This window comes from Aspergillus tanneri (genome assembly GCF_003426965.1).
Source record: "Aspergillus tanneri strain NIH1004 chromosome Unknown AapTan_2_pilon_pilon_pilon, whole genome shotgun sequence".
Taxonomy (NCBI): Eukaryota; Fungi; Ascomycota; class Eurotiomycetes; order Eurotiales; family Aspergillaceae; genus Aspergillus; species Aspergillus tanneri.
In genome coordinates this window covers 5,747,230-5,769,946 of record NW_022984629.1, presented here as the reverse complement: position 1 = coordinate 5,769,946, position 22,717 = coordinate 5,747,230, and the positions used below count along the sequence as shown (strand labels likewise).

Genomic DNA, 22,717 nt, shown 5'->3' with positions numbered 1-22,717 from the left:
ATAGACGGGCGTGGTCCAAATAGGGCCAATTTAGACACACTATGAGAAATTCTGCTTAATTCTACAAGGGACCGCATGCTGACCTAGTGCAGCTGCACAACACTTGTGGTACATATACAGTCAACGCTTTGAACAATACGGCAGCACGAAAGTCGTGATCAGTGATATTAGTTTCATCTGCGACACTTGGCACTGATCGTTAGTATACTGCTAAGACTTTATTTCATTGCGGTTCCTAGATCAAGGGATCTGACACGGTGACATCTCTTATTCTAGGCGAAGCGGAAAGCATAGCTTGAGTAAAGGCTCGCTTGCGCGACCCAAAAAAAAATCCAGGGAACATATATGGCACACGAATTTTTACATGCTACCCAACAACAATCTAGTCCACTGGTTTCTGTGCGAACTATTTGAAATGGTCATGGTTGAAGAGCCCCCATCCATTGGGCATATTGGTATTGGACGGTGCATATGCGGGGTAACCTTTCCCACCGAATACAAATCATGGAGGTATGGCCTTGCTAGCTCTGCATTCTGTCCAAGGTCTGTGTTATGAGTTCCTCTGCATTGTCCAGGAGATCCGGTATAAGAATCTCAGGAGCCTGCTCCATTGTCTCGTGCAACTCCAATCCAAGTTGACTATCACTTGGTCCATCTGAGATTCCTGCAACATCACTAACTCCGGTTCCTGTCCCTGGAATCATGGCAGTGCTGGTTGAGCTCTGCGAGTCTAGTGTCGTATCCATCGCACTCTCCATCGTGGCTGTCTGAGCTAGGGGACGGACGGTGAGCATCAGTGCTTTTTCCCAAGGTTGCATGAGTGACTAACCAGGCACCTCATGGCACAACTCGATTAGATCCAGGGTCTCATGGAACTCCCTTGCAAGCCGATTGCGGACTTCATTCACAAACTTCATTGCTTCTCCGTCGTCGGCACAAAGTGTGATATTCCGCTGATGGATCACCGTGCAATCATTCCATTCTCGGAGGCCCATTAAGGCTTCCCCCAACGCAGATGCGGGCTTGAGACGGTTCACGTCTGTCGCACATCCTTGGAAGTAAGTGGGGATATGGGATGCATCTTCCGGTCGCAGATATTGTGTTCTTTCTGTTTCGTGGTTCCGGGGTGCTGCACAGCGTGTCCGAGTCTTCCCGGAATATGATTCAGTGGTTTCGGAGGTATAATCTACCCTAGTTTGCTTTAAGTTAAGGAGAGAAGGCGACATGAATGTTTGAGAGCACCGGGTAAGATTCGGCATTGTGAGCACCAGATCGCCTGAGCGCATTGTAATGCTGGTTGGGATACCAGTAGCCTCAGACATTGCGGGACTAGAGTGGGAACCAGGGACAACATTAAGAACATGCTCTGGCGAGAAACTAGGAAGCATAATTGTACTCTCGATGTCGTTTATAATTTCACCAGGAGCTGACGTACCTAGCTGGGGCAGAAGCCAGTGAAAGGGCGCCTTATTTTCTCCCGATGAATCCGCGTCTCGAAAATAGTGTGCGGGTTGTTGGATCAGCCTCCAGTTTTTGTCTGGCCGACAGGTGACCACAAGGGCGTAGTATGCGGGATCTTGCAGGATTATTTGGCGAATTAATTCATAGCATTGGTAGCTTATAACTTGTCGTTTATCATCGAAGGCGTATCTCAGCAAAGAATCCCGCACTCGTTTAAAAACCCCATATTCCTCCATGTATCCAAAGAAGGCAGGGATTTGTACGACCCCATGCTCCTGCCACCATGTGGGCCAGCAGGCTGGAATTGCTGTATACCGACTGAACAACCGGTCACTTTCCGACATCCTGGCGACTGGTGGGGAAAGCGACACTTTCGCTCAGCGTAAGTCTTGGACACGACCAAAAGCTCTCGGAGAACAAATTACTCACCTGACGGGTTAGCATCCAGAGCACCGCCCATGGACGACCCCCAGCGTCTACATAACAGCTCTAACCGGTCAACTATCTGTTTGCGGTCAAGATTTTGCGGGCCATGGGGTTCAAAATGAACGGTGCGATGGAATAGTCCTTGTAAGTGCTCCTGGCAGAGTCTTTCCCATGATACAGACCGTGCCCAGTCCAACAATTTGGCCAGCAATGGTTCACTCGGGTCAAATTCCTTGTCGGATAGCAGTGTAATAAGTGGTAAGCAAATTGGCGCGCACTCGCATGAGCTATCTCTTAACACATTGCACTTATCTACACTACTTGCCAGACTGTAGTCTTGATGGTTTGGCGGCTTATCTAAGTCTGGTAATAGAGTAGATTGAGAATCAAATAAAACATGGCCCCAATTAACCGACTCGTTATCATATACGCTGCTGCTCTTGCTAAGGCCGCTCCCCTCACATACTTCTAAGTGACTCCAGTCTACATGGTTCATTTCACAGAGGTACAGATCTGGGGAAATCTGTTGTGGAGGGGCAATAGTTTTACAAGTGTCTGCTCGGTGTTAGTCTCTCAACAGAGCACATTGAACTTATATTGTGATTCCAACCTCTTCGTGCCGTATGCAAACCCTCCGTCTTTTTTCTATTCAGAATGCGTTGGATATCACTAGGAACCAGGTTTGGTTGACTCCTCCCGCGGTGCGGTCTGGCTTTGATACTCTCTTCCACGAGTTTGAGGGCCTCTGGCAGCGTCGCCATTTTACTCAGAGTGGCCAACAGGTTCAGCAAATGTTTGCTCCAGAAGGAGGGCTGCATGGCCAGAGGTATCGCTTCGGTATGAGGCATATTCCACTGCTGCCTGATTACTTGGGCACTCAGTTGCTTCACGCGATCGGACCTTTTGTGACGCTGCAGGACCGGTTTCACGACGGTGGAAAAGTTGATGGAGTTCCGATACTCCTCGAGGCTCTCGTACTGCTGACACCAAAGGCCTTTACGGCAGATATAGTCCCATGCACCTTGGATCAAAGAGGCGACAAGTTCATCAATATTCGCACTCTGTGTGAGAATATCTGTAAGGAGGTGTAAATGTTGTTGGACTGGATTTGCGGCGAGGTACATTTCAATGGCCTGTTGCGGGCTTACTTCGCCGTGTGAAAGCTGCGTGCTCATGAGTTCCATATTAGAGATATAGAAGTCCTCAAATCAAACAGCTCCCGCAGGTGTACAACTGTAGTGGCGTCTCCTTTTATGTCAACCCGCCTTTCCTCATGTCTACAGGAACGTGGCCACGCAAAGCGTGTGACATCCTGGTCGATGGAGGCGGATAGAGTACAGCAGTAGAAACAGTTTAGCCGTCCTTTATTATGTTGCACAAAACAAAACCTTATTGCTGCTGCTGACGACATTCCAGTATCCTAAATCGAGCAGGCAGCATGAGATCAACACCAGAACAGTACGATATAGTAAGTAGGTATACGTAAATACGCATCGTTCTTTGGAGTTCGGAGACATCAATAGCGCTCATGACCTCAAGACCGCCCATGAGCTGTCATGCGCAAAGTCTCATACAAATCCCTTCCACCGAATAGCCTGACAACAGAATATATTCGGTTAAGTTCTTCGGTTACTCCGCAAGCCACCTATGGTTTATGGGCCAGTCCATTCTCTGCCAATCCAGGAAGGATTTTCTCACCTAACCGTCCTTTGCGTAAACAAATGCAGTGCGAATACCAAGCCCGTGCGCATCATGTACGCCGAGTATGAAGCTGGTCCAGCCGGGATATTACTTAACGGCAGTACTGCATGAAAGTTCTCTTGGCGGATATTTTTATCTGCAACATGAGCCGGGCTACGCCACTGCAGCCCGGAAGCCGTCTGTGTAACAACCCCAACGGCTCAGTGTCAATCCAGTAACATCTTTGGTAATCCAGTTGGTAATCAAGGCAAGAGGTACCGCTTTGGTGGGAGGTAGGGGCAGCTGAAACTCAGTTTGTTCCATTCTTTATCAATCTTGAAAAAGCCGCCGATTTATTGCTTACTGTTCCCGCGGTTGTTAGGACACGTAACCAGCTTGTTAACCACTCACTCACTAGCCAGGCATCTTTATGGAGTGATCAGCGCGTTGTTGGAAGCCTGGTTTTAGGGTACCACGTATCCCTTGCTAGTTGGTATAATCTTCTGATCAGATAGAGCACTGCATGAGATAGCATGCGGCCACCCATTCAGACCACACTGGTGCAAACTAAACAATAGAAATTGTAAGACAGAGAGCAAAGGATAACCACAACCATGCAAAACGAGATACTAACAGCTCTAATGATCTAATCGTCGCAGAACATTTCTAAATTCGCATTGATGGGGAACTTTTAATGTCCATGTCGAGAGCAGCCTGCATATATTTTCAGAAGAGGCGCTAAAGCTCCAATGATCACCGACTCCAAATATCTCACTAATGTAAATACATTCATCTTCTTCCAATGGACAGATAGAATCCGAAGTTTATCACCCGCAATCCGTGAGGGTGTGCCATGTTCATCAGCCGCAGACCTCTTGGCAGTCCTTTGCTACCATTTTTAGGTGGCACAATTCATCCTACTCGGTCGCTTTCGATTCAATCGGAGGTGGGCGCTGGCAAGATCCGCAGTTGCCAACGCCGAGCACGTACTCAGCTCTCCTACCAGAACCGCAGCGGCAATCACTCGGGCGAGTCGACGAGCGTTCAGACCCGGACCCAACCGGTGAGTCCCTCGAACATCTAGCAGCTCCAGCATAGAGGCCTGTGCAGGTAAATTGGTTCCACCACCAACTGTGCCAACTTCGATCGATGGCATCGTGACAGAGACTAGTAAGTCGGTCTCAACCCTGTGACCGGAAATGTCAACATCCGTTGTGAATGGAGAAATGATTACTGGCTCAAGACGTACTCGCTCATAGTGGTGATGCAATTGCTGCTCTCCACAACCTGGGCCACATCCTGACCCGTAGCCAGAAACACTCCGCTTACTATATTGCTTGCATGGGTATTGAAGCCCCCAAGGGTGCCAGCCACTGCGCTCCCAGTCAGATTCTTCACCACGTTAAGTTCCAGTAATGTAGCTGGAGTTGTCCGAAGCACATCTCGGATGACCTGCGAAGGAATCCGAGCCTGCGCAACGACATGCTTGCCGCGACCTCTGACCCAATTCATTGCGGAGGGTTTTTTATCGGTACATGTGTTTCCGGACAAAGAAAGGATGGTCATATCCCGGAATCCGGCATCTTGCAATGCAACTAGCGCCTTTTCAACGGCGACGGATATCATATTCATCCCCATTGCATCTCCGGTACTGGCTACGAACCGGGGATACAGAAGCTCACCGACAATGCTTACCTGCACCTCCTTGAGGACAATATATTTGCTAGTCTGGCGGAAAGCTGTCCGCATCCTCGTATGACCCTCAGAGGTCTCCAACCAAGTCTTTGCTGAATAGGCCTTTTCCAGGCTAGGAAATTTCAAGCAAGCTGACCGTGTAATAGCATCGCCGATGAGTTCCGTAGTCACCCCGCCCGCTTGATTAGCGGCCTTGCATCCCCGACAGATGCTTGCGACAAGCGCCCCTTCTGTAGTTGCAATAGGAAGAAATACTTCAATACCATCGATCAACAGCGGGCCGGCAATACCCACGGGAATGGTAATATGTCCAATCATATTTTCGCAGCATACACCCACCGCGTGGGCATACTCAAATCCCGTCAGGGGGCAATGGTCGAGGAAGTCGTTATCTGTTGCTTCTCGTCCTTTTGCGACAGAGACCTTCCGTTTCAGCACTTCTCGTCGAACTTTGACTGCTTGAGTGCAGCTATTCGCTATAGCTTCCAACTGTCGTGTGCTTAGCTCTCCCGACAGGCACCGAGCTGCGAGGTCATTGACATAATCAGCCTCCTTGCAGCTATGTTGTAATACTTCGTCTATCGTCGCTTCCTTCTGGTTTGAACAGCCTCGAATCCCGTTGAGGTTGTAAACGACTTGCGTGTCATATGATGGCGAATTTCCAGACCCTTCTGCCCTCGTCCTGGGCTGGGAATACGACAAATGTCCTTCCGTTGGCTTGTTTCTTCCTGTTGCTTTCTCAGCTACTAGTGAGTCTTCGAAATGGACGGCTACCGATCGCATTAGAGTCTTCATAACCTCCAGAGTGCCTTTTATGCGGCTTGATAGAGTCTGTGCAAGTTATATTGTTAGAAATCACATGTTGGCATTTATGTTGTAAATCAAGGGCTATGAGATACCTCAAACATTCTCCGCGGAGTTAAATTGAGTTGTACACTGTATGCACAGGAATAAATGAGGTAATGAGAAGCTAAACACCTCCTGCCTTGTTCTTGCCCATGTTCTTGTAGCCCAAGCGTAGACGATTTAAAAACAGAATATATTATGGTTGGATGACAGCCGTACCTATGAAGTTGGTTCCTTGCAAGACCCGGGTGTTCGATGGACAACAGAAAGTCTCCCCAAATCAACGAGACCAAGACTATAGCCTTTCTCATGCACTTGAGAACCATGAAGACACAGGTTGAAGCAAGATACCTTAACTGCTGTATCACACAGACGGGCCGATACTTTGAGACTCTGCCCTGAAGCTAAGGTGGAATACATGCGGCAATCCTACCTTCGCTAATGGTCCACGCTAGCAGGGTAGAGTAGGATTCCATGGCCAGAAATTCAACACCTCTCCCATATGTCCAATACTGGACGGAACTTATGTCTTAGACTAGTATTACACAGTCTCGCTTCAGACATATCCCACACATCCTTAAGGCTAGATGATACTGGCTGTATGAAGTTGGCCATGCTCGTAATACGTTCCAAATTTTAGATCCTCACGACACGCCTCTACAGGCAAACTTGAAGCAACTTGTGACAGTGAGCAAGAGGACCATATAAATTCCAGGAATTTAGTCCGGCCCGGCTCTCTTTCCGGGAGTTATTATTCGGTCCAACTTTGTCCAACTTTGTACAGCTTAGCGGGATAACGAGCAGTCGACAGTATTCTAGCGGAGCTCCAGAATTTTGGAAGTCTACGTGTACTGTATCTTCAATTCCCACGAAGCAGTGTTACGTGGCTAGATAGGAATTTATGATGCGAGCTTACGCATGTTAATTGGCCTGCAGAACCTGTGTTGGGGGTGCCCTTGAATACGATAGATAGGCTGTAGGTTCCGAAATGACCTACCTTTCCACTTCTAAGTTTCATTAAACTGCGTTTCTGCCTGTTACATCCGGAACAATAGCAGGAGACCCGGGACTACAATCCGAAATTGCAAGTGGCCTATGAAAACAAATCCCCGTCACAAAGGCTCTAGCTATTCTACTACATATTGGACTTGGTGAATGGCAATACTTAGGTCTTCAACAACACTGGAAACCATAATACAGAAGTATTCAAGCTTATATTTGAAACATTTCTTAAAGGCTCCAGCGATATTAGATTGTTATAATATACACTGGTCAATCCCTGTCGCTCCGGTTTTCAGAACTGTTTCATATCGCTTATAGCGCGGATTATATATTGGTACAGGTTTCTCTTTCCCCCTACTCCATTGTTCTTAATGTTGTTTTCCTTCCTTCTGTCAGGCCTCTAATCACTTGTAGCAAAATGATTTACTCAGTACCCGGCAGCCTAATCGTCTTTTTCCTGGCGGTATACACCTTCCGGGTCTTCCTGTCGCGGCACGAACCGCCCCTTGCACCGCTCCCACCTGGTCCCAAACCCTGGCCTATTATTGGGAATCTCATTGACCTTCCAAGACCACCCACACTGGCATACGAGCATTTTGCCAAGTTCAAGAATCTTTACGGTATGGTAGATTCCAGCTACGGTCCTAGTTCGTTTTCAATAGCTGTTATGAGCTAATCGGCCTTCCTGTAGGTCCCATCAGCTCTATTACTATATTTAGCCAGACATTTATTGTCCTCAACAGCCACCGACTAGCAGTCGAACTCCTAGGAAAGCGCTCTGCAAAGTACTCATCCCGTCCACATCTCGAGTTTGCGAAGGAACTGTGAGTGTTTCTATTTTTTATTACTATTTTTATTTTTATTTTTTCAATACAAATCTCACCAGCAGTGCAGAGTAGGATGGAAATCCTTCCTTTTATTCTTACCCCACAATGACGCCTTTCGCGCCCAGCGCAAAGCAATCAGCCGCGAGATCGGCTCCAAAGCAGCAGTTGGGAGATTCAATAATATTCAGAATGTGGAAGTCGGGCGGTTCTTGCTTCGCGCACTGAAAGACCCAGATGGTCTTCTCCATCATTTCCGCAAGTAAGTTGAAACACAACAAGCAACTTAAACTATAGGTTCTAAATAATAATAGGCAGGCTGCTGGCCTTATACTAAGGTTAGGCTACGGTTATATTATTGAACCACATGAAGATGATCCTTTGGTGGACCTTGCGGATACCACTCTAGAGCAGTTCTCTCTTACCACACTACCAGGTGCTTGGTTAGTGGATGTTATACCAATATGTAAGGAACCCAAGCTGTGTTCTTTAACATCGAGCTTATCAACGGTAGTGAAATATCTTCCCGCCTGGTTTCCTGGTGCCGAGTTCAAGAAAACTGCAAAGGTCTGGAGAGAGTCATTAACCGCCTTTTTAAACAAGCCATATAAGTTTGTGAAACGACAGATGAATGAAATGAACTATGAGCCTTCCTTTACCTCTAATCTACTAAGATCAGGACATGTCGAGCCTGGATCAGAGGAGGAGTCTGTTATCAAATGGAGTGCCGCGGGGCTGTATGCTGGGGGAGCTGAAACAGTATGAGTGTGTAGAGAAATAAATAACAAACAGGTACTAACAACCATGCAGACATTATCCACGATGTCATATTTATTTCTTGCCATGATTCTGTATCCTGAGGCTCAAGAGAAGGCCCAGGAGGAAATTGATCGCGTAGTTGGAACCCATCGACTGCCTCGGTTCGAAGATCGGGATAAACTCCCCTATATTAATGCATTGGTCAAGGAGATCCTCCGCTGGCACCCAGTTGGAGCGATTGGTTTCCCGCACCAGGTCACTGAGGATGACATATGTGAAGGTTACTTTATCCCAAAGGGAGCACAGGTATTACCAATTGTTTGGTATATCTCAACATGCCTCTACGAAATAATCTCTAACATGCGCAGGAGCTTCACGCACGACCCGGATCTATATCACGATCCAATGGTCTTCAAACCGGAACGCTTCCTGGCCCGTGAGAATTACACCCCTGAGACCAACCCGGAAGCCTTCGTCTTCGGCTTTGGGCGCCGCATTTGCCCAGGTCGTATTCTAGCAGACTCGAGCCTCTATCTTGTAATTGCTAACTTCTTGGCTGTTTTTAATATCTCCCACCAAATTAAAGATGGCCAAAAAGTGCCTGTTCGATGGGAAACTCGGCCTGGTATAGTTAGCCACCCAGTTCCATTTAACTTCAGCCTTAAACCGCGTAGTGCGACACATGAAGAGCTTGTACGCACGTTTGAGAAAGAGCACCCGTGGGAAAGTGGACATGCTAAGTATCTTTAGCATCCCACAACCAGAAATTTAGCAACTTCTGCGCACTGCTTTGGGCTCGATATAAACGGAACATCACCAGTCTCAACCTGAAATATAGTCAAATATCTACATTACTACATCTTTCATGTTTTCTAACCGACCCTACCACTTACGCCTCAGGATAGGACTGCAGATGTGCCAGAAGATTTTTGTTTTTTGTTTTTTTCCCAAACTAAATGAGCATCACAACCTTTGTCAGAGTGCTAATCATTCCTACTCCATGTGCGGTGCCAATGTATGTTTAGGTATACGGATTAGGGAGACTGGCAGAGTATATGGTTTCCGCCGATGCTTCAGCTTTTGGGCATTCGGGTCACAATTTGTATTCTTCCGTGCCTTGCATATTTTCTCCAATAATTGATTCCTTGAGGACTCCAGGTATCCAACCCCAAGTCAGATAACTGACAAGGGCCTCAGCAGCTCAAGAAATCAAGAACTAGCGGTTCAAGTGGGGATCGAAAGGAAAGACCTCAATCTGCATGAAGTCCTTGGGGGAGACTAAACTTCATTAGCCATAAACCGCATTTAACTATTTTTAATCCGGACCTAAAGTTAAAGCCTTTAATCATATAATAAAGGCATTTATTAACTATTTCCCTGGCTGGGATATCCTAAACATATACAGCCTAAAATATGGCAGTTACTGCACCGTGGGGGCGCTTGTTTGGGCACTTGGTCTGCACCAGGCACTACGTCAGGGGCTGAGCCGGTAAAACTTATAGGATAGGCTACCTACAAAAAGGAATCGTTGAAGAAGGAAAGAAAGAGAAAAAGAGTAGTTGAAGGATACGACAATGAAATCGTCGAGCCGGAGACATAATATTTTTGTGGTTTCCGACACATAGATGCATGAAATAGTTGATTCCTGGACCGCTAGACCCACGGCCTGGATGCGTTCCATGATGTTATACCCGCGGCGAAACGGCTCAGATGAGATGGTCAGAATAACAGAAACCTATATAATATAGTATTTGGGAATATGGAAATGACAGAATCCATGACAATCATGATCAGGATGGCATGAAGCAGCTTTGACTCCTGCACGACAAGATGCAGTCGCGGCCATAGCACAAATGAATGGCTAGTTATCATGCAATACAGTTCAGGACGATCAAAGTAACAGCGATATAAGGGGAAATGCCCGGAGTGAAGAGAAAGAAGATAAAACCTAGGGCTTGTGGAATGGAGCTAGAGGAGGCGATTAGCAAGCCCCAAAAGAGGTGCTCCGGTGTCGCTTAAAGATAATTAGACAAAGTATGACTAACTCAATAGCGTTGTATCAGGCAATGGCAGCAAACACGGCAATGACATATTTCTGAACCCCGTCAAGAGTCGAGTTCGGCGGAAGGATAGCATCCGCAGGTCTTTCCGTGGGAGACATGGGAACATAATAAATCTAGAATGGGTTAAATTCAACCTATACACTTGCCCATAACCAAGCGAGGAGAAATGCATGGAGAATATTGCATATCCCAAAAACCTCATTCAAACGTGTTGTGAATCTAGAGTAGGTCAGAGGAATTGGCATTGAATAGAGTGAACTAAGCCATTGAATTTGATGAGCGAACTTAGTTAGTATACAGGAATTTCGTCTGTGGGAAGACATATATAAGCGAGGACTTCGCCGATCGTTTGGGTAATCCTTCGGGCCGATCCCATATTCATAACAAAACGGATGTAAACAAGTTGGAGGGGTAGAATTAGACTATGTTGTAGAATTCAAGGGAAGTGATGCGCAGGGTGCTATAGATCAGCTACAAGCCAACCCTTATCTGAACTAGGAAGTAGATGTTATCGTTGGAAACACCAGGAATCACAGTATCTCAACAAACCGAGTCTCTTGCACTCTATCAAAGGTTGCACTGCACATACTACTGATATAGTATAGAAACTGTAGCTACGAAGCGACACGCCACTTTGACTCTAAATTTATCCATGGTTGAAAATTAAACTTATCAAGCAATGCCACTACTATAACATAATCCATAGTTAAGTGACGAATTTTTATTTCTATACAAAACAGCCCTTTTCATTGGTGACCTCTCGCAGTCAAGAGGGACAGTGTGTGTATGGTTTCGCTACTGGGTCTCCTATCGTTGCTCTATTTGGTGTAAGCGAGTTAGTCCGTAGTGTCAGAGAGGGCCCCGTCCACGCTCCCCATAGGGGAGGCAAAATGTCTGTATATTGAAGTGGCTCTATAATCTATATACAGAGGGAAGGCAGGAGGGAAAACTGAGACTTGACAGCGTGAGAGATGACGACTACTTGCAGAGGCGAGCAATTGACTCCCATAAGGCAGTTGCAAGAGGGAAAAACCCCTCAGTAAGCGGAGCCGGAAGCCTAGTGGCCATGAAGACAACCCAATAAAACTATCCACTTTAAATCTATCACATCTTCTTAATCACGCTGTCGGATCGATCAGTGAGCAAAAAGCGGCGCTAAGTCGGGCCGAAAACGGAAAGAGCAAGACCACAAGTTTCCGTAGAAACGATAGTAGTCAGCGTACGCATAGTCACTCACAAAAAAACCCATATATTTAGAAACGTATTAACAGAGACTAACGTCCACTGCAGCTACAATTATATGAATATCGTTATGACAAGACTATAATCCACCCCGCTTGGCGGTGCGGGGTTCCACTTGAGGATTCCATTCTACCCCGGATACTTTAGAGAGTTGAGTACCGAAGAGGTAGAGCACCTTATATAGGAATACAAGAGACTCAGATGGTTGAGATACTGTGATTCCTGGTGTTTAATCTATATCTCCCTGCATATCCCTTCACCTGAACTGCACTACGGTAATTAATTGTATAACTTTTATAAGCAGCTGTATAGTAATATTCAGAAATTTAATGGTATGCAGGCCAGGAAGAGTAAAGAACCGGTCTGGAGAAGATTGCTTGGTTGAGTCAGCTAATCTCTTGCTTGACCAGTACCTACAGGGCGCTAGGCTGCTAGGATGATCACCAAAAGGCAGGCTAGTCTCCTAGCGTAGCGCCAGGGATTGCAGAGAAAGTGGAGCTTTCACACTCAGTCACCGTATTCGTAGCAGAGATGATAGGCCTCGGTACTCATCAGTTCCCGCATGGTCTTGTTCTCGCTGAGCGTCCCCCAGGCCAATTCTGTGTCCAAGGTGACCTCCGGAGTCGTCGGTTTGTTGTTCATGGTGCTCGTGCCGTTCATGGCCCACCGGCGACTCTCCAGATCTCGAGCCTGCCACAGGGACCAGACACGATCGACCTGGGCATGGTGGAGCATGAATGACGGGTCCTGTGGTGCCGTCCACAAGTTGTACATGGTCATCCCAAGGGATAGGTGCGCCGCAGCGTGGGGACCCATAATTCGCGCATCTCTCAGCTCGGGCCAGGCACTGAAGTCCATGTTGGCATGCAAATGGGCAATGGTTGGTGAATTCAGCAACCGGTCCACATCTGCCTGGCCGGTAAATGTTCTGGACACGTAAGAGTTCAGGTCCCGCGTAAAACAGTGGGGGTTGTAATCAAAGGCATTTGGGGGGAGTTTGTCGTCCCCTGCCACGGGTAAGTCTGGCAGGTTGATGGTCATATTAGCAAAAGGGCCGTTAGTCACACATCCACCACCGGAGCCAGTCGGGATGCTGATATTGGTGGGTTGCAGTCGAAGCAAGGGGTCTTGCTTGATTGGGTCACCGTTTCCAGATAGTGAAGTAGGGGATCCGTCAAAAATGGGACTGGCGGATAGATTGTTGGCGGAAAGGGCCCAGTTCCAGTACCTGGTGCAGTTAGAATTTCGGATATTTTCAATGACGCCGGTAGTAGAAATAGCTCATACGGTTGGTGTCCCTTGTATCCGCACTCTGCACGCAGCGCTTTTTCCCACAACCAGACAAAGTGTCGATGCCAAGCGAAAAAAATGCCACTGATGTGAGTCGAGAGGGTGTAGTTAACATGGGTTCTAGGAAGTTAGCCTGAAGCAGCCTACCGTGAATGTGTACTTACGCAGTGAAATCGTCCATACGGTGACGAACACCGGGATATTTGTCCTGGGGCAAGGTTGGCGGCTTACTTTGCATACATTTCATGGCATTAATGTAATCGAGCCTCTCGTCAGTTGAAAGAGAGCCCCTTTCGTACTGTAAGCATAGGGAGGCATATTATGTTTTTTAACGGAAGACGCCTTATACAAACCATTCTCGTCGAATTGGCCGGACATCAGGGGTGCATTCCCTCCTCCCGGACCGTCTCTCTTCCCCAGGTCCCTCAGGGTTGGGATTCAGGGCAGCAAGGAGCCATAAACTCTGTGAAAACAACATGTTGCCTAAAGCCCTTCACACTCGAGCGATGTAGAAGTGTATGCGCTATAAACTATGAGAACCATGGAACACCTTGCCGTTGGGATGGGAGAAAGATATGTATATATAGATGGACCTCCAGCTTGAAGTGCGTAATCAATTTACGCTGTAATCTGAAGCTGAGTAAGTATTTACAGCCAGATTCTCCTCTGATCAATCAGCGGTGATCCACCAGAGGGATAGGGGTCCAGTAAGGAATGCTATCCTACGTTAGGCAAGGGCGTGCGCTAGGTTTCAGCAGCATACTATGCTTACTCCTGTTGGATTGGACTTTGTCCAGTGCCTTGCCTGAGTTGTGGGCTGGTTACTTTGCCTTTCAGTTTATGAACCATCTAACAACTATTAGTATCATAAATAAGTGGATCCGTGAGATACGTACGTGTTTGTATTCTGTGGGCCCCGAGCAGATTTGTAGTCGTCACTACTCTCATGTCCTAGTGGAAAGCAGTTGTTGATGCATTTACTTCGCTGCGATGTACTAAGAGCCTTGCGATGTATAGGACAGCTATTTAATTAAGGCAAAATCGTTCTAATACTCGGGTTCTTGTCGACAAAGCTGCTTGAAATAATGTTGAGGGACATCCACATCTTTCAAGTTACCGGTCCATGCGATATGTTTGTCAGGTCGCACAATGGCAAGCCCTCCCTCTGTTCGGCTGATCTGAAGCTCATCATACAGTGCTTTTTTGAGAACATATATTCTCCTGTAGTCTCAACCGGTGGTTTCGCCCGTGGGAAAGGAGAGGCGTGGAAAGTCAGCAAACTCAACACTGGGCCATTCACTACAGTGAATTAGAAAGGGATCGAAAACTGAGGCCGATTTTCCAAGATCATCTCTTACCTCTAGGATATGCCTCGACAGAAACTGATTAAGCCCCATCTGGGAAGGCCGAGAGATGTCCCCAGCTCAGAAAATAACAGACCATCCCCCATTAGACTTGATCCCAGAGGTGTGTGCTACTGGATCTAACAGTCGTGTAGTTAAACACGATAATATCTGGAAGACATTCTCCCGGCACCAGTGCCCCAAGTATCTGGGTTAATTTACAAGTTAACATGGAGTGGTGAAGCGAATGCTACGGCCCGCTAGATAGACATTGAGGGCTGGTACTTCAAGGCCTCGGCTTCTGGCCCCAGCAGGACTCCGTTAAGTGTTGCTGCTCAGTTTCATAGGTTCACAAGATCTCGTGGTTGAGCTGGCCCTTAATTACCCCGTCTAGCTTCTATCCGAGACTATAAGAATCTTCTGTTTTTCTAGCAGACCAAAACTGAACACACTGCCGGCCAGAAGCACTTACTGGATCCCTGCGCTCACACCCATCGCACATAGAGGGGAATAAGTGTGAACAGCATTATCGACCACAAACACGCGATCATGCATGATTATGCACTTACTGAGGCGCTGCAGACGGTGAAAGACGACCACCTGGTAGATCACAATTTCGGATTAATTATCTGTGTTAAATAGTCCTGTCATGAGAATTACCTCTCAGCATCATCAACTTCCAACTAGTTGGCCAGGGTACTCGCTAGAGTGGAATCTTAAATTAAAATCAAACTTGTATGGTCGAATAATGTACTGGCACTTGCGCAATTGGCTCATACACAAATCGGCCTCGTATTAATGAGAATACTGGATCTACCAGATCTAGGTTAATAGGATTAGCCGCTACCTACAACACATAGCAAATAGAAAAACTACTATGACTACCTGTTCTAGAACACTATTGGACATGGTTTTTTATTGGGGTGGGAAAGATCCGGATTAATTAATGAAAATCAGAACTATATGCACCTTAGGGCGTATGCAGTTTCTCGGCACTACTGGTAGTGAATTATATCCGTGAAGCCGTGTATTATATTTAACCATTTAAAATGTAGGGGAAGCTTTAACCATATTCATACAGGAGGCCTCTGGAATGAAGATAATCCTATCATGCTCTAACTAATAATTTCAACGATTTCAACTCCATATAGTTTAATATTACATTTTAGGTATCTACAGAGGAGCGAATAGATCTTACTCACATAGTCTACTTGATCATTGTTAGCCTTCTTCCAGTATTTTTTCAGCCTTAAATTCGCCTAGTTCTATGATGCTAATACACACAACTACATGCAACCAAAATTATCAAGAAACCCCAGACAATGTCCTGCATTAGCAGGAAGTAAGTCTTGTATTGCTACTCTCGTGGCCTTTCCTATGTGGAAGTGATGCCCGCAGGGTTATCATTTAGATATTCGTGACACAATCGAGATCCATTTGATGCTTTTTCGCAAGTAGGTCCACGTTCGATAACTTTGCATCACCGTTGCCTGAGCTACCGCAAATCAGGAAGCCGGTGCTTCTAAACTATCGGTCGTTTCATAATGTCATAGTATGCGAGAAGATGTAAGCTCTAGCGTTCAGTGGCGTAGTGTTACTGGGTAGGCCAAGACTAATGATAATTGGGACTTTATCTTTATCCATCCTCCTTTCTCTGCGTATATTTTTCTAATTTTCTCTCCTTTTCTTGCTATATTTCGCTTGTCTTTCGATAGATAATGGACGGAATAAAGGTCTCAGGGACTGAACCCGTAGAACGTATATAACAGGCTATGTACAATAAGGAATCGTTGAAGAAGGAGAGGAGGAGGAAAAGGGAGGAAAGCCACGTGTTGTGGCCAATGGGACAAACATGGCCCGTAGGGACAATAGGGACAATAGGAACAATAGGGTCAACGGGGTCAATAGCCCGAGAGGCAAATGGGCTCTATGTAGCCTTTACAAAAGGTTATATATAGACGTATATATGTATGTATTATCAGATGACTGCTACGACAAGAAATATATATAGAGAGAGAGAGAAAACAAAAAAGGCGATTAAAATGCAGAACCATTGACAAGTGGCCCTAGATTCTCCACAAGCAGATTCTTTCTTAGAAAGGCGACTAAGAAACTCGGCAGTCTTACACTTCCAAAATGCCCAGTTCCAGCATTTCTGCCAATCTGCAGACCGATGACTGCAAGAAGAATAAGTATATTAGAGCTCGAGAAGTTGCAATCTCTAATCAACTGGAGAGATAATCTTACCACGTGTAGCCTCTTTATATGGGATTGGGGCCTTATTGCTCAAGATCAAGACTATATTCTTCGCCAGATGAGCGGACTGCTTATCAACAAAAAGGGCCTGCGGTGGTTCGAGATTGGAAACATCACCGATGGCCCACACATGCTGATTCTCTAGGCCCTTAACTTGGAAATATTCATCCACTTTGACGAACCCGTTTGCGTCGAGGTATTTGCTAGGAATATATGACGAGTTGGGTAGTACACCGAACGTCGGTATGCAAATATCAGCAGTTAACTCAGTCCCATCAGAAAGGCTGAGCTCGACTTGATCCACACCGCCTCGTGTCGTGCGAGTTGAGCTGGTAACCTTTGTTCGTAGCCTGATATCAACGTTTAGTTTCTGAAGCATACCTAGCGCTGTTTTTGACACACTGGGTATGGCTCCTTCAAGGACTGTCTGCCCACTTGCAATCTATTCATAGTCAGCAAGATATTCAGTAACACGAAGAAAGGGGAAACAACTAGAATAATCTCCTTCTCCTTTCCATACTCAAAAGCCAGTTCGCCAGCAGTCTCAATACCAGTCGGACCAGCACCGACAATAACGATTCTCTTTGACTTTTTCACTACCGCTTGTAGGATATGTAGAGCATTCTTTGTTGCATCGGTTGAACCCAGCGCTTTGAATGGTATGTTCACATCGTCATCATCCGCCTTGTTTCGAGAACCAGTCCCAATAATGAGAAAGTCGTAATCAATTATCACTGTTTCCTGCTCCCTAGGACCCGTAGAAACCTCCACTTTTCGGGCGACAGGGTCGAGGCTGCGGGCAGAGCCAGAGATGAATTCGAATTGATTGGCCGAATATTGCTTGAATCCAGCGGCAATCGGCTGGAAAATCTTTTCGTCGGTGAACTGCCCCGGCAGCATGGCTCGGGGAGCAGCAATATTCCAGTACATATGAGTATTGGGTGACACGATGACAATCTTAACGGACGGCCGCGTCTTGGAGGTTTGCTTTAAGATGCGATGTGCTGTGCCCACCCCAGCAAAAGAGCCTCCGAGGATGACTATAGTCTGCATCTCTGTTCTGCAGTGCAATGAATGTATTTGAAAGTAATTGATAATTAAATTATTTGAGCAAGAACAGACGATGTAGCGGTTTTAAATAATCAAGTAGCATGTCCCGCAAGATCGTGATTAGAACCCTTTCGAAACCTCTCGGCATGGTGAGTTTGAGTTTGCATTTGTACAATATTACAAATCCGAACCTGAGCATGCTGCTTGATAGCTGCTGCATCTCATTATTTTTCCATCTCGCCATTATTTATCATTCTTTACTTCTTGGTATTGCCCCACTTATTACCAGCGTTAGCCAATCACCAAGTGAAGCGCAGACACCGTCCAATCAGCACCCGTCAAGTACCGCCGACAGGAACCAATCAGAATGTGCAGCGCGCTCAGCAAGAAACTGACGTCATAATCCCTGTTTTTCCTGCTGTGCGAAATTTGTGAGCCTGTAATAATCAGAGTTGGATTTGTCTTCCATGGATCCCTTAATTTAACCTCTACAGTTGCATGGCCAATCATGCCATGAACCACAACTTTGACCAGGGGAACACCAAAATAAGATTGTAAAATATCGGAACCAGCAGCGTGCTCAGAGGAGCAGGAGATTGGGGACTAATTCCAAACTATCCCCCCATGTCAACCCATTCGTGTACTGTCTTCTTCTCCAGATTTCCTCTAAAGCAGGTAAGATTTTCGCCCGATGCTCAAACAGGGGATCCTGCAATGGCGGCGAGGAGAAGACATTTCGGAAAAATACGCGCTCCTCTTCTTGTCTTGCAACAGACCCAATCACATATAGTGGGCAGACCATCGATCGGAGAAGATGGGAAGGGACCTGCGTATAAAGCATTCCCATAGCTGTACAAATATCTGTGTCCAGTAACTCCAGCTTTTGAAAGCCGTATGCAACCAGGTGGAGGTAAATCGACGCCATGCGAGAAAACATGTGTGTGACCAGTGTACACGAATCTAACGCCAACGTCGAATTTGATGTCATACCAGTATTGCTGCTGTCTGGAAAGCTGAACCCCTCTGAGGCTGCCTGGGTAAAAGCAGACTGAATCTCCCTTCTGATGTCACTAACAGCTTCTTCAAGCCCCGTATTTACCAAGTGGCCTTCTTGCTGAACTTTGGTCTTGTGTTCATGTAGCGCAGCGATGTGAGCAATCTGTAACATTATCCGGTTTTTGCAGCCCATAATTTCGTCAAGCCTAATCTGAGATGAATTCGAAGCAATATCCCGGAGATGGTAAACCATTAAAAGTGGTGCTGTTCCGGCAGTGATGGAAGATATGATATCGAGCCATATTATTGTCCCGGTAAAGAACTTAAAAATCATAACTTCTTCCATGACCTCCGCGCCATCGTCTTCAGAGAGAAGTCGACTGCCACACATGATAGTCTTTGACCTTGGGTCGAGACCAAAATCGACTAGTCCATCTCGAAAGCGTCGTTCATACGCATTTGTTGCTGCACGGAGATGAATTTTCCATTCACTGCCCTGGCCTGTAAAGAACTTTGCACGGTTGGAAATTGTCAATACAGAAACCTAGGAGACAGTCCTTTTTAGATAAAATCTGGATAAACATACCTCGAAGAATATCAATTGAACGACCAACGCAATAATGCGATACCCGAGTTTTGCGCAGGATATATTCTTAAGACATTTATTGGCTGATCTCAACACCTTTTGAAATTCGGTGAGACAAATTTCAAGATGCTTCTCTTGCTCAACCAATACAGCCACTCGACACGGATGATGAACAATGTCTGTAATGTTAATTTTTCTGCGGTGGTATAAACTGACCGCCAGTGTCGCATGATAGAGAGGCTTCATTCGAAGTAAAAGGGCTAATAGCCAGCCCCTTCCTCCCATCAGAGTGCTAGGTCTGTACATGGGATACTGTAGTGGAAAGACATTGTCCAGATAGTGCATCAAAGAGGCAGACTCATCTGCCGAAATAGGGAATAGGACCATGTCGTCATTCAGATTTTCGGATGCCTGTTCCTAGTAGTAGAATACATCATAATCTGTCTTTTTTCCGATCCCAAGTAACTTACAGCTGATGACTCGCCTCGTGGCATGCTGGCTTCTTGATCTGCAGATGGGCTATGACCGGATGAGGGCCCAGAACCATGCTGATCGATATTCGATCCTGGGCTTGAAGAATAAGAGATCCCATTTAAATTTCTAGGCGCTATTTTGGTCAACTTAGCTAGATTATTTAGAAGCTTAGGGGCAGTTTTCCTTCTCGACGTCTGCTTCACAGTCTGTTTGAACCTGTCCACCATTGCTTTCTCTTTTTCAGCATGGTCAATCCAGTCCGGTTTCGGACCGTATCCGTAGCAAGTGATTGAAAGCATTTCGCATGCCGAGCAAATAGGGCGAGTACCATCACATTTCTTCCTTCGCACACGGCAGGTCCAACAGCCCTGTTTATTTCGCAAGGGGGCATTCATTTATTCCGTATTATGTCTCTTATAATTCTGTAAGATCATGTTAACCAAATTATCTAAATATTAATATGCGAATAGATTGTCTTTTGCTTGATTGAATACATATAGGGACGTTCCTTGTGGTAAATTATTGATCTATATTTTACGTGGATTTGGTCCCTGACTGTAAAAGACGTGACTCAGGGGAAGAATTAGTCAATTTCATTCGGACGCTCGAGACGTTGAAGACCGTAGGTGAAGCCGAAAGTTTGACGCTTGGAAAGATGGAGCGGTACAGTGACCACCAGGAATCAGGCACGCGGCGGTTCCTTCCAATAATTCTGTTACGGAAACACTATAATCCGCCCGGCTTGGCGGTGCGGAATATCATCCGTGCCCACACCGATAGACTAATTTTTGTCAGATATATGGCTAGTCCCGAAGAGGAAATAGAGTACGATTGGTAAAAAGGTCTTATTTGAATGATTTGAGCTGGATGGGCTCTTCTTGATTCTTCTCTTCTTGGTTATTCTTCCTGATTATTTTGTTGTGCTCCCCGCGAAAAGGGGGGGGGGGTTTTACCCTATCTCGTCACATGATTCTGGTCCACCCACGGCCATATTATTTGACACTTACATACAGATGCTAAGACAAAGCTGACCAGGGCCAGGAGCTGAGGGATAGAGGGATAACCCGATGTTCCAATCAAGTATGATAGGCACCTGTTAAAAAAAAAAAAGAGGACGGGAAAGGAGGAAAAAAGAAAAAGGCATAACCAACAAAAGAGTTGTCAGCACCTTATGTATCAATATCTGTCCAAGAACAAACCCTATCATCCTCATCCCCAATTTCAGTTCCAAATTCCATTTTCAATCCTAATCATATCAATCCCTCTTCACATCCCAGAGTACCTCATCACGCGCCCAATTAATCCCAACCAATACGGTCCCGGGACCAACGAGCGGCGCGAGAAAAAGCAGGAGAAGGGTGCGCAGTCGATTCCCCCCGAGGCCAACTGCACGTGCATACTCGACTGTGGAGAGGAGGAACATGGATGCAAATCCCAGGACCAAATCCCACGCATGAAATACAGGGTACCTTGGCCCTGATGCAATTGGCATTCTCAGCGTGGGTCAGGGACTTGGAATTGTGTTTTTTATCTCCGTCGCGGGTATTATTTATCAGAATATGGGCCAGCAGTACATTACCGAGGTGGTGCCGCCAGATATGGTGGAAAGTATCAGCACGTACCTGTCGGGGACGGGGGGGAGCACATTTTCGGACAACCTAACAACAGAGCAACAGGCTCAGGTCACCCATGCAATCCTCAAGGCTTTGGACATGGTCTACCTGCCTGCCATTGCAGGCTCTGCACTTATTCTTCTGGCTTCATTATTCCTCGGGGTAAGTGTTTTCCACACCCAATTTAGGGGAGAGATACTGATTATACCGTATAGAAGGGAAAGGTGCACTAAGCCGCTATTAATTTACTAGGTACTGGAAGAGATGCATTCTAGCTGATGCTGTGCAAATTGTGGAAGCGGTAGGATTTGATACAGCGTGGATGTAGTGTGGACGTATGCTGATATTGAGAGTTCTTTTGTTATGTTTTATAAGATTTGCTCAGTATATGGACCTTCCAGTTTAATCTGATAACCGTTCTGTTTCTCACTATATATCTACTCCATGTATCGCAGCATTTAACAAGTTAGCTCGATCCAACCAGTCCTGCTATTATGACGCATGGTACTCATGTCGGTCAGACTAATAGTGGACTAACAGTCTGTATCCTAGAACCTGTTGTTACAGGCTGTCCTGTCCTGTGTCAGGGGTATCTGATTGCCTGAGGCCAGAGGCCCTTTCTAGGGATGTCAGACCCCTGTCCCCTCCACCTCCCATGCCCTTCTTCTTACCCACACGCACCTTTTCATCTTCATGTACTCGTTATCCGTTCCTTTAATCAGTTTCGTCCATCAATTTGAGAATGCGCCATCAGTTCAGCATGGAAAGTGGTCACCAACTACTCGTCATCAGGCACTCTCACATCCAGTCTTCATAAGCAAGTCAAGTGATACTTTGGCCTAGGTATCAAGCTAGACTCATCTTCCGGTCTACATCGGTAGAATTTCTGAACTAGCGGCTCTGGTGTTGAGCTCGACATGACACCCCCATCACCGCCTGTCACCTCCATCCCCACTTTTGTCTGACCACCATCGGCTGAGAGCCCGACAGGGCTCCATATTGGGGGCCAGACCGTAGGATAACTGCAATAACCGAATCCAGGGAAATATGGCTTATCATTTCTATCATCGCTAATAATTTCAGAGCGTCTGCACCTGGCCAAGCACTGCTT

At 46.3% G+C, this 22,717-nt stretch overlaps 7 protein-coding genes across 7 annotated transcripts; 2 read left to right on the top strand and 5 right to left on the bottom strand.

Annotated features, from left to right (window-relative positions):
- Positions 1-521: 521 nt before the first annotated feature.
- Positions 522-3,071, bottom strand: ATNIH1004_001810 (uncharacterized protein; the record flags this gene model as incomplete). Its single annotated transcript, XM_033566505.1, has 5 exons — positions 522-772; positions 830-1,813; positions 1,891-1,966; positions 2,354-2,442; positions 2,498-3,071. The coding sequence occupies 5 exons, from the start codon at positions 3,069-3,071 to the stop codon at positions 522-524; spliced, it is 1,974 nt and encodes a 657-aa protein (XP_033432262.1).
- Positions 3,072-4,465: 1,394 nt separating this feature from the next.
- On the bottom strand, positions 4,466-6,170 carry HMG1_2 (hydroxymethylglutaryl-CoA reductase; the record flags this gene model as incomplete). The annotated part of the gene is made up of 3 exons (XM_033566504.1): positions 4,466-4,754; positions 4,817-6,093; positions 6,162-6,170. The coding sequence occupies 3 exons, from the start codon at positions 6,168-6,170 to the stop codon at positions 4,466-4,468; spliced, it is 1,575 nt and encodes a 524-aa protein (XP_033432261.1).
- Positions 6,171-7,528: 1,358 nt separating this feature from the next.
- Positions 7,529-9,443, top strand: ATNIH1004_001808 (cytochrome P450; the record flags this gene model as incomplete). The annotated part of the gene is made up of 6 exons (XM_033566503.1): positions 7,529-7,730; positions 7,802-7,934; positions 8,005-8,196; positions 8,249-8,370; positions 8,449-8,693; positions 8,745-9,443. The coding sequence occupies 6 exons, from the start codon at positions 7,529-7,531 to the stop codon at positions 9,441-9,443; spliced, it is 1,593 nt and encodes a 530-aa protein (XP_033432260.1).
- A 3,062-nt stretch (positions 9,444-12,505) lies between these two features.
- On the bottom strand, positions 12,506-13,469 carry ATNIH1004_001807 (tyrosinase family protein; the record flags this gene model as incomplete). The annotated part of the gene is made up of 3 exons (XM_033566502.1): positions 12,506-13,226; positions 13,286-13,408; positions 13,453-13,469. The coding sequence occupies 3 exons, from the start codon at positions 13,467-13,469 to the stop codon at positions 12,506-12,508; spliced, it is 861 nt and encodes a 286-aa protein (XP_033432259.1).
- Positions 13,470-16,852: 3,383 nt separating this feature from the next.
- ATNIH1004_001806 (NAD(P)/FAD-dependent oxidoreductase) lies at positions 16,853-17,940 on the bottom strand (the record flags this gene model as incomplete). The annotated part of the gene is made up of 2 exons (XM_033566501.1): positions 16,853-17,329; positions 17,380-17,940. 2 exons carry the CDS (start codon positions 17,938-17,940, stop codon positions 16,853-16,855), a joined length of 1,038 nt encoding a protein of 345 aa, XP_033432258.1.
- Positions 17,941-18,517: 577 nt separating this feature from the next.
- Positions 18,518-20,013, bottom strand: ATNIH1004_001805 (fungal specific transcription factor domain-containing protein; the record flags this gene model as incomplete). Its single annotated transcript, XM_033566500.1, has 3 exons — positions 18,518-19,444; positions 19,520-19,930; positions 19,990-20,013. The coding sequence occupies 3 exons, from the start codon at positions 20,011-20,013 to the stop codon at positions 18,518-18,520; spliced, it is 1,362 nt and encodes a 453-aa protein (XP_033432257.1).
- Positions 20,014-21,552: 1,539 nt separating this feature from the next.
- ATNIH1004_001804 (uncharacterized protein) lies at positions 21,553-21,839 on the top strand (the record flags this gene model as incomplete). Its single annotated transcript, XM_033566499.1, has 2 exons — positions 21,553-21,768; positions 21,822-21,839. The coding sequence occupies 2 exons, from the start codon at positions 21,553-21,555 to the stop codon at positions 21,837-21,839; spliced, it is 234 nt and encodes a 77-aa protein (XP_033432256.1).
- Between the last annotated feature and the right edge of the window lie 878 nt (positions 21,840-22,717).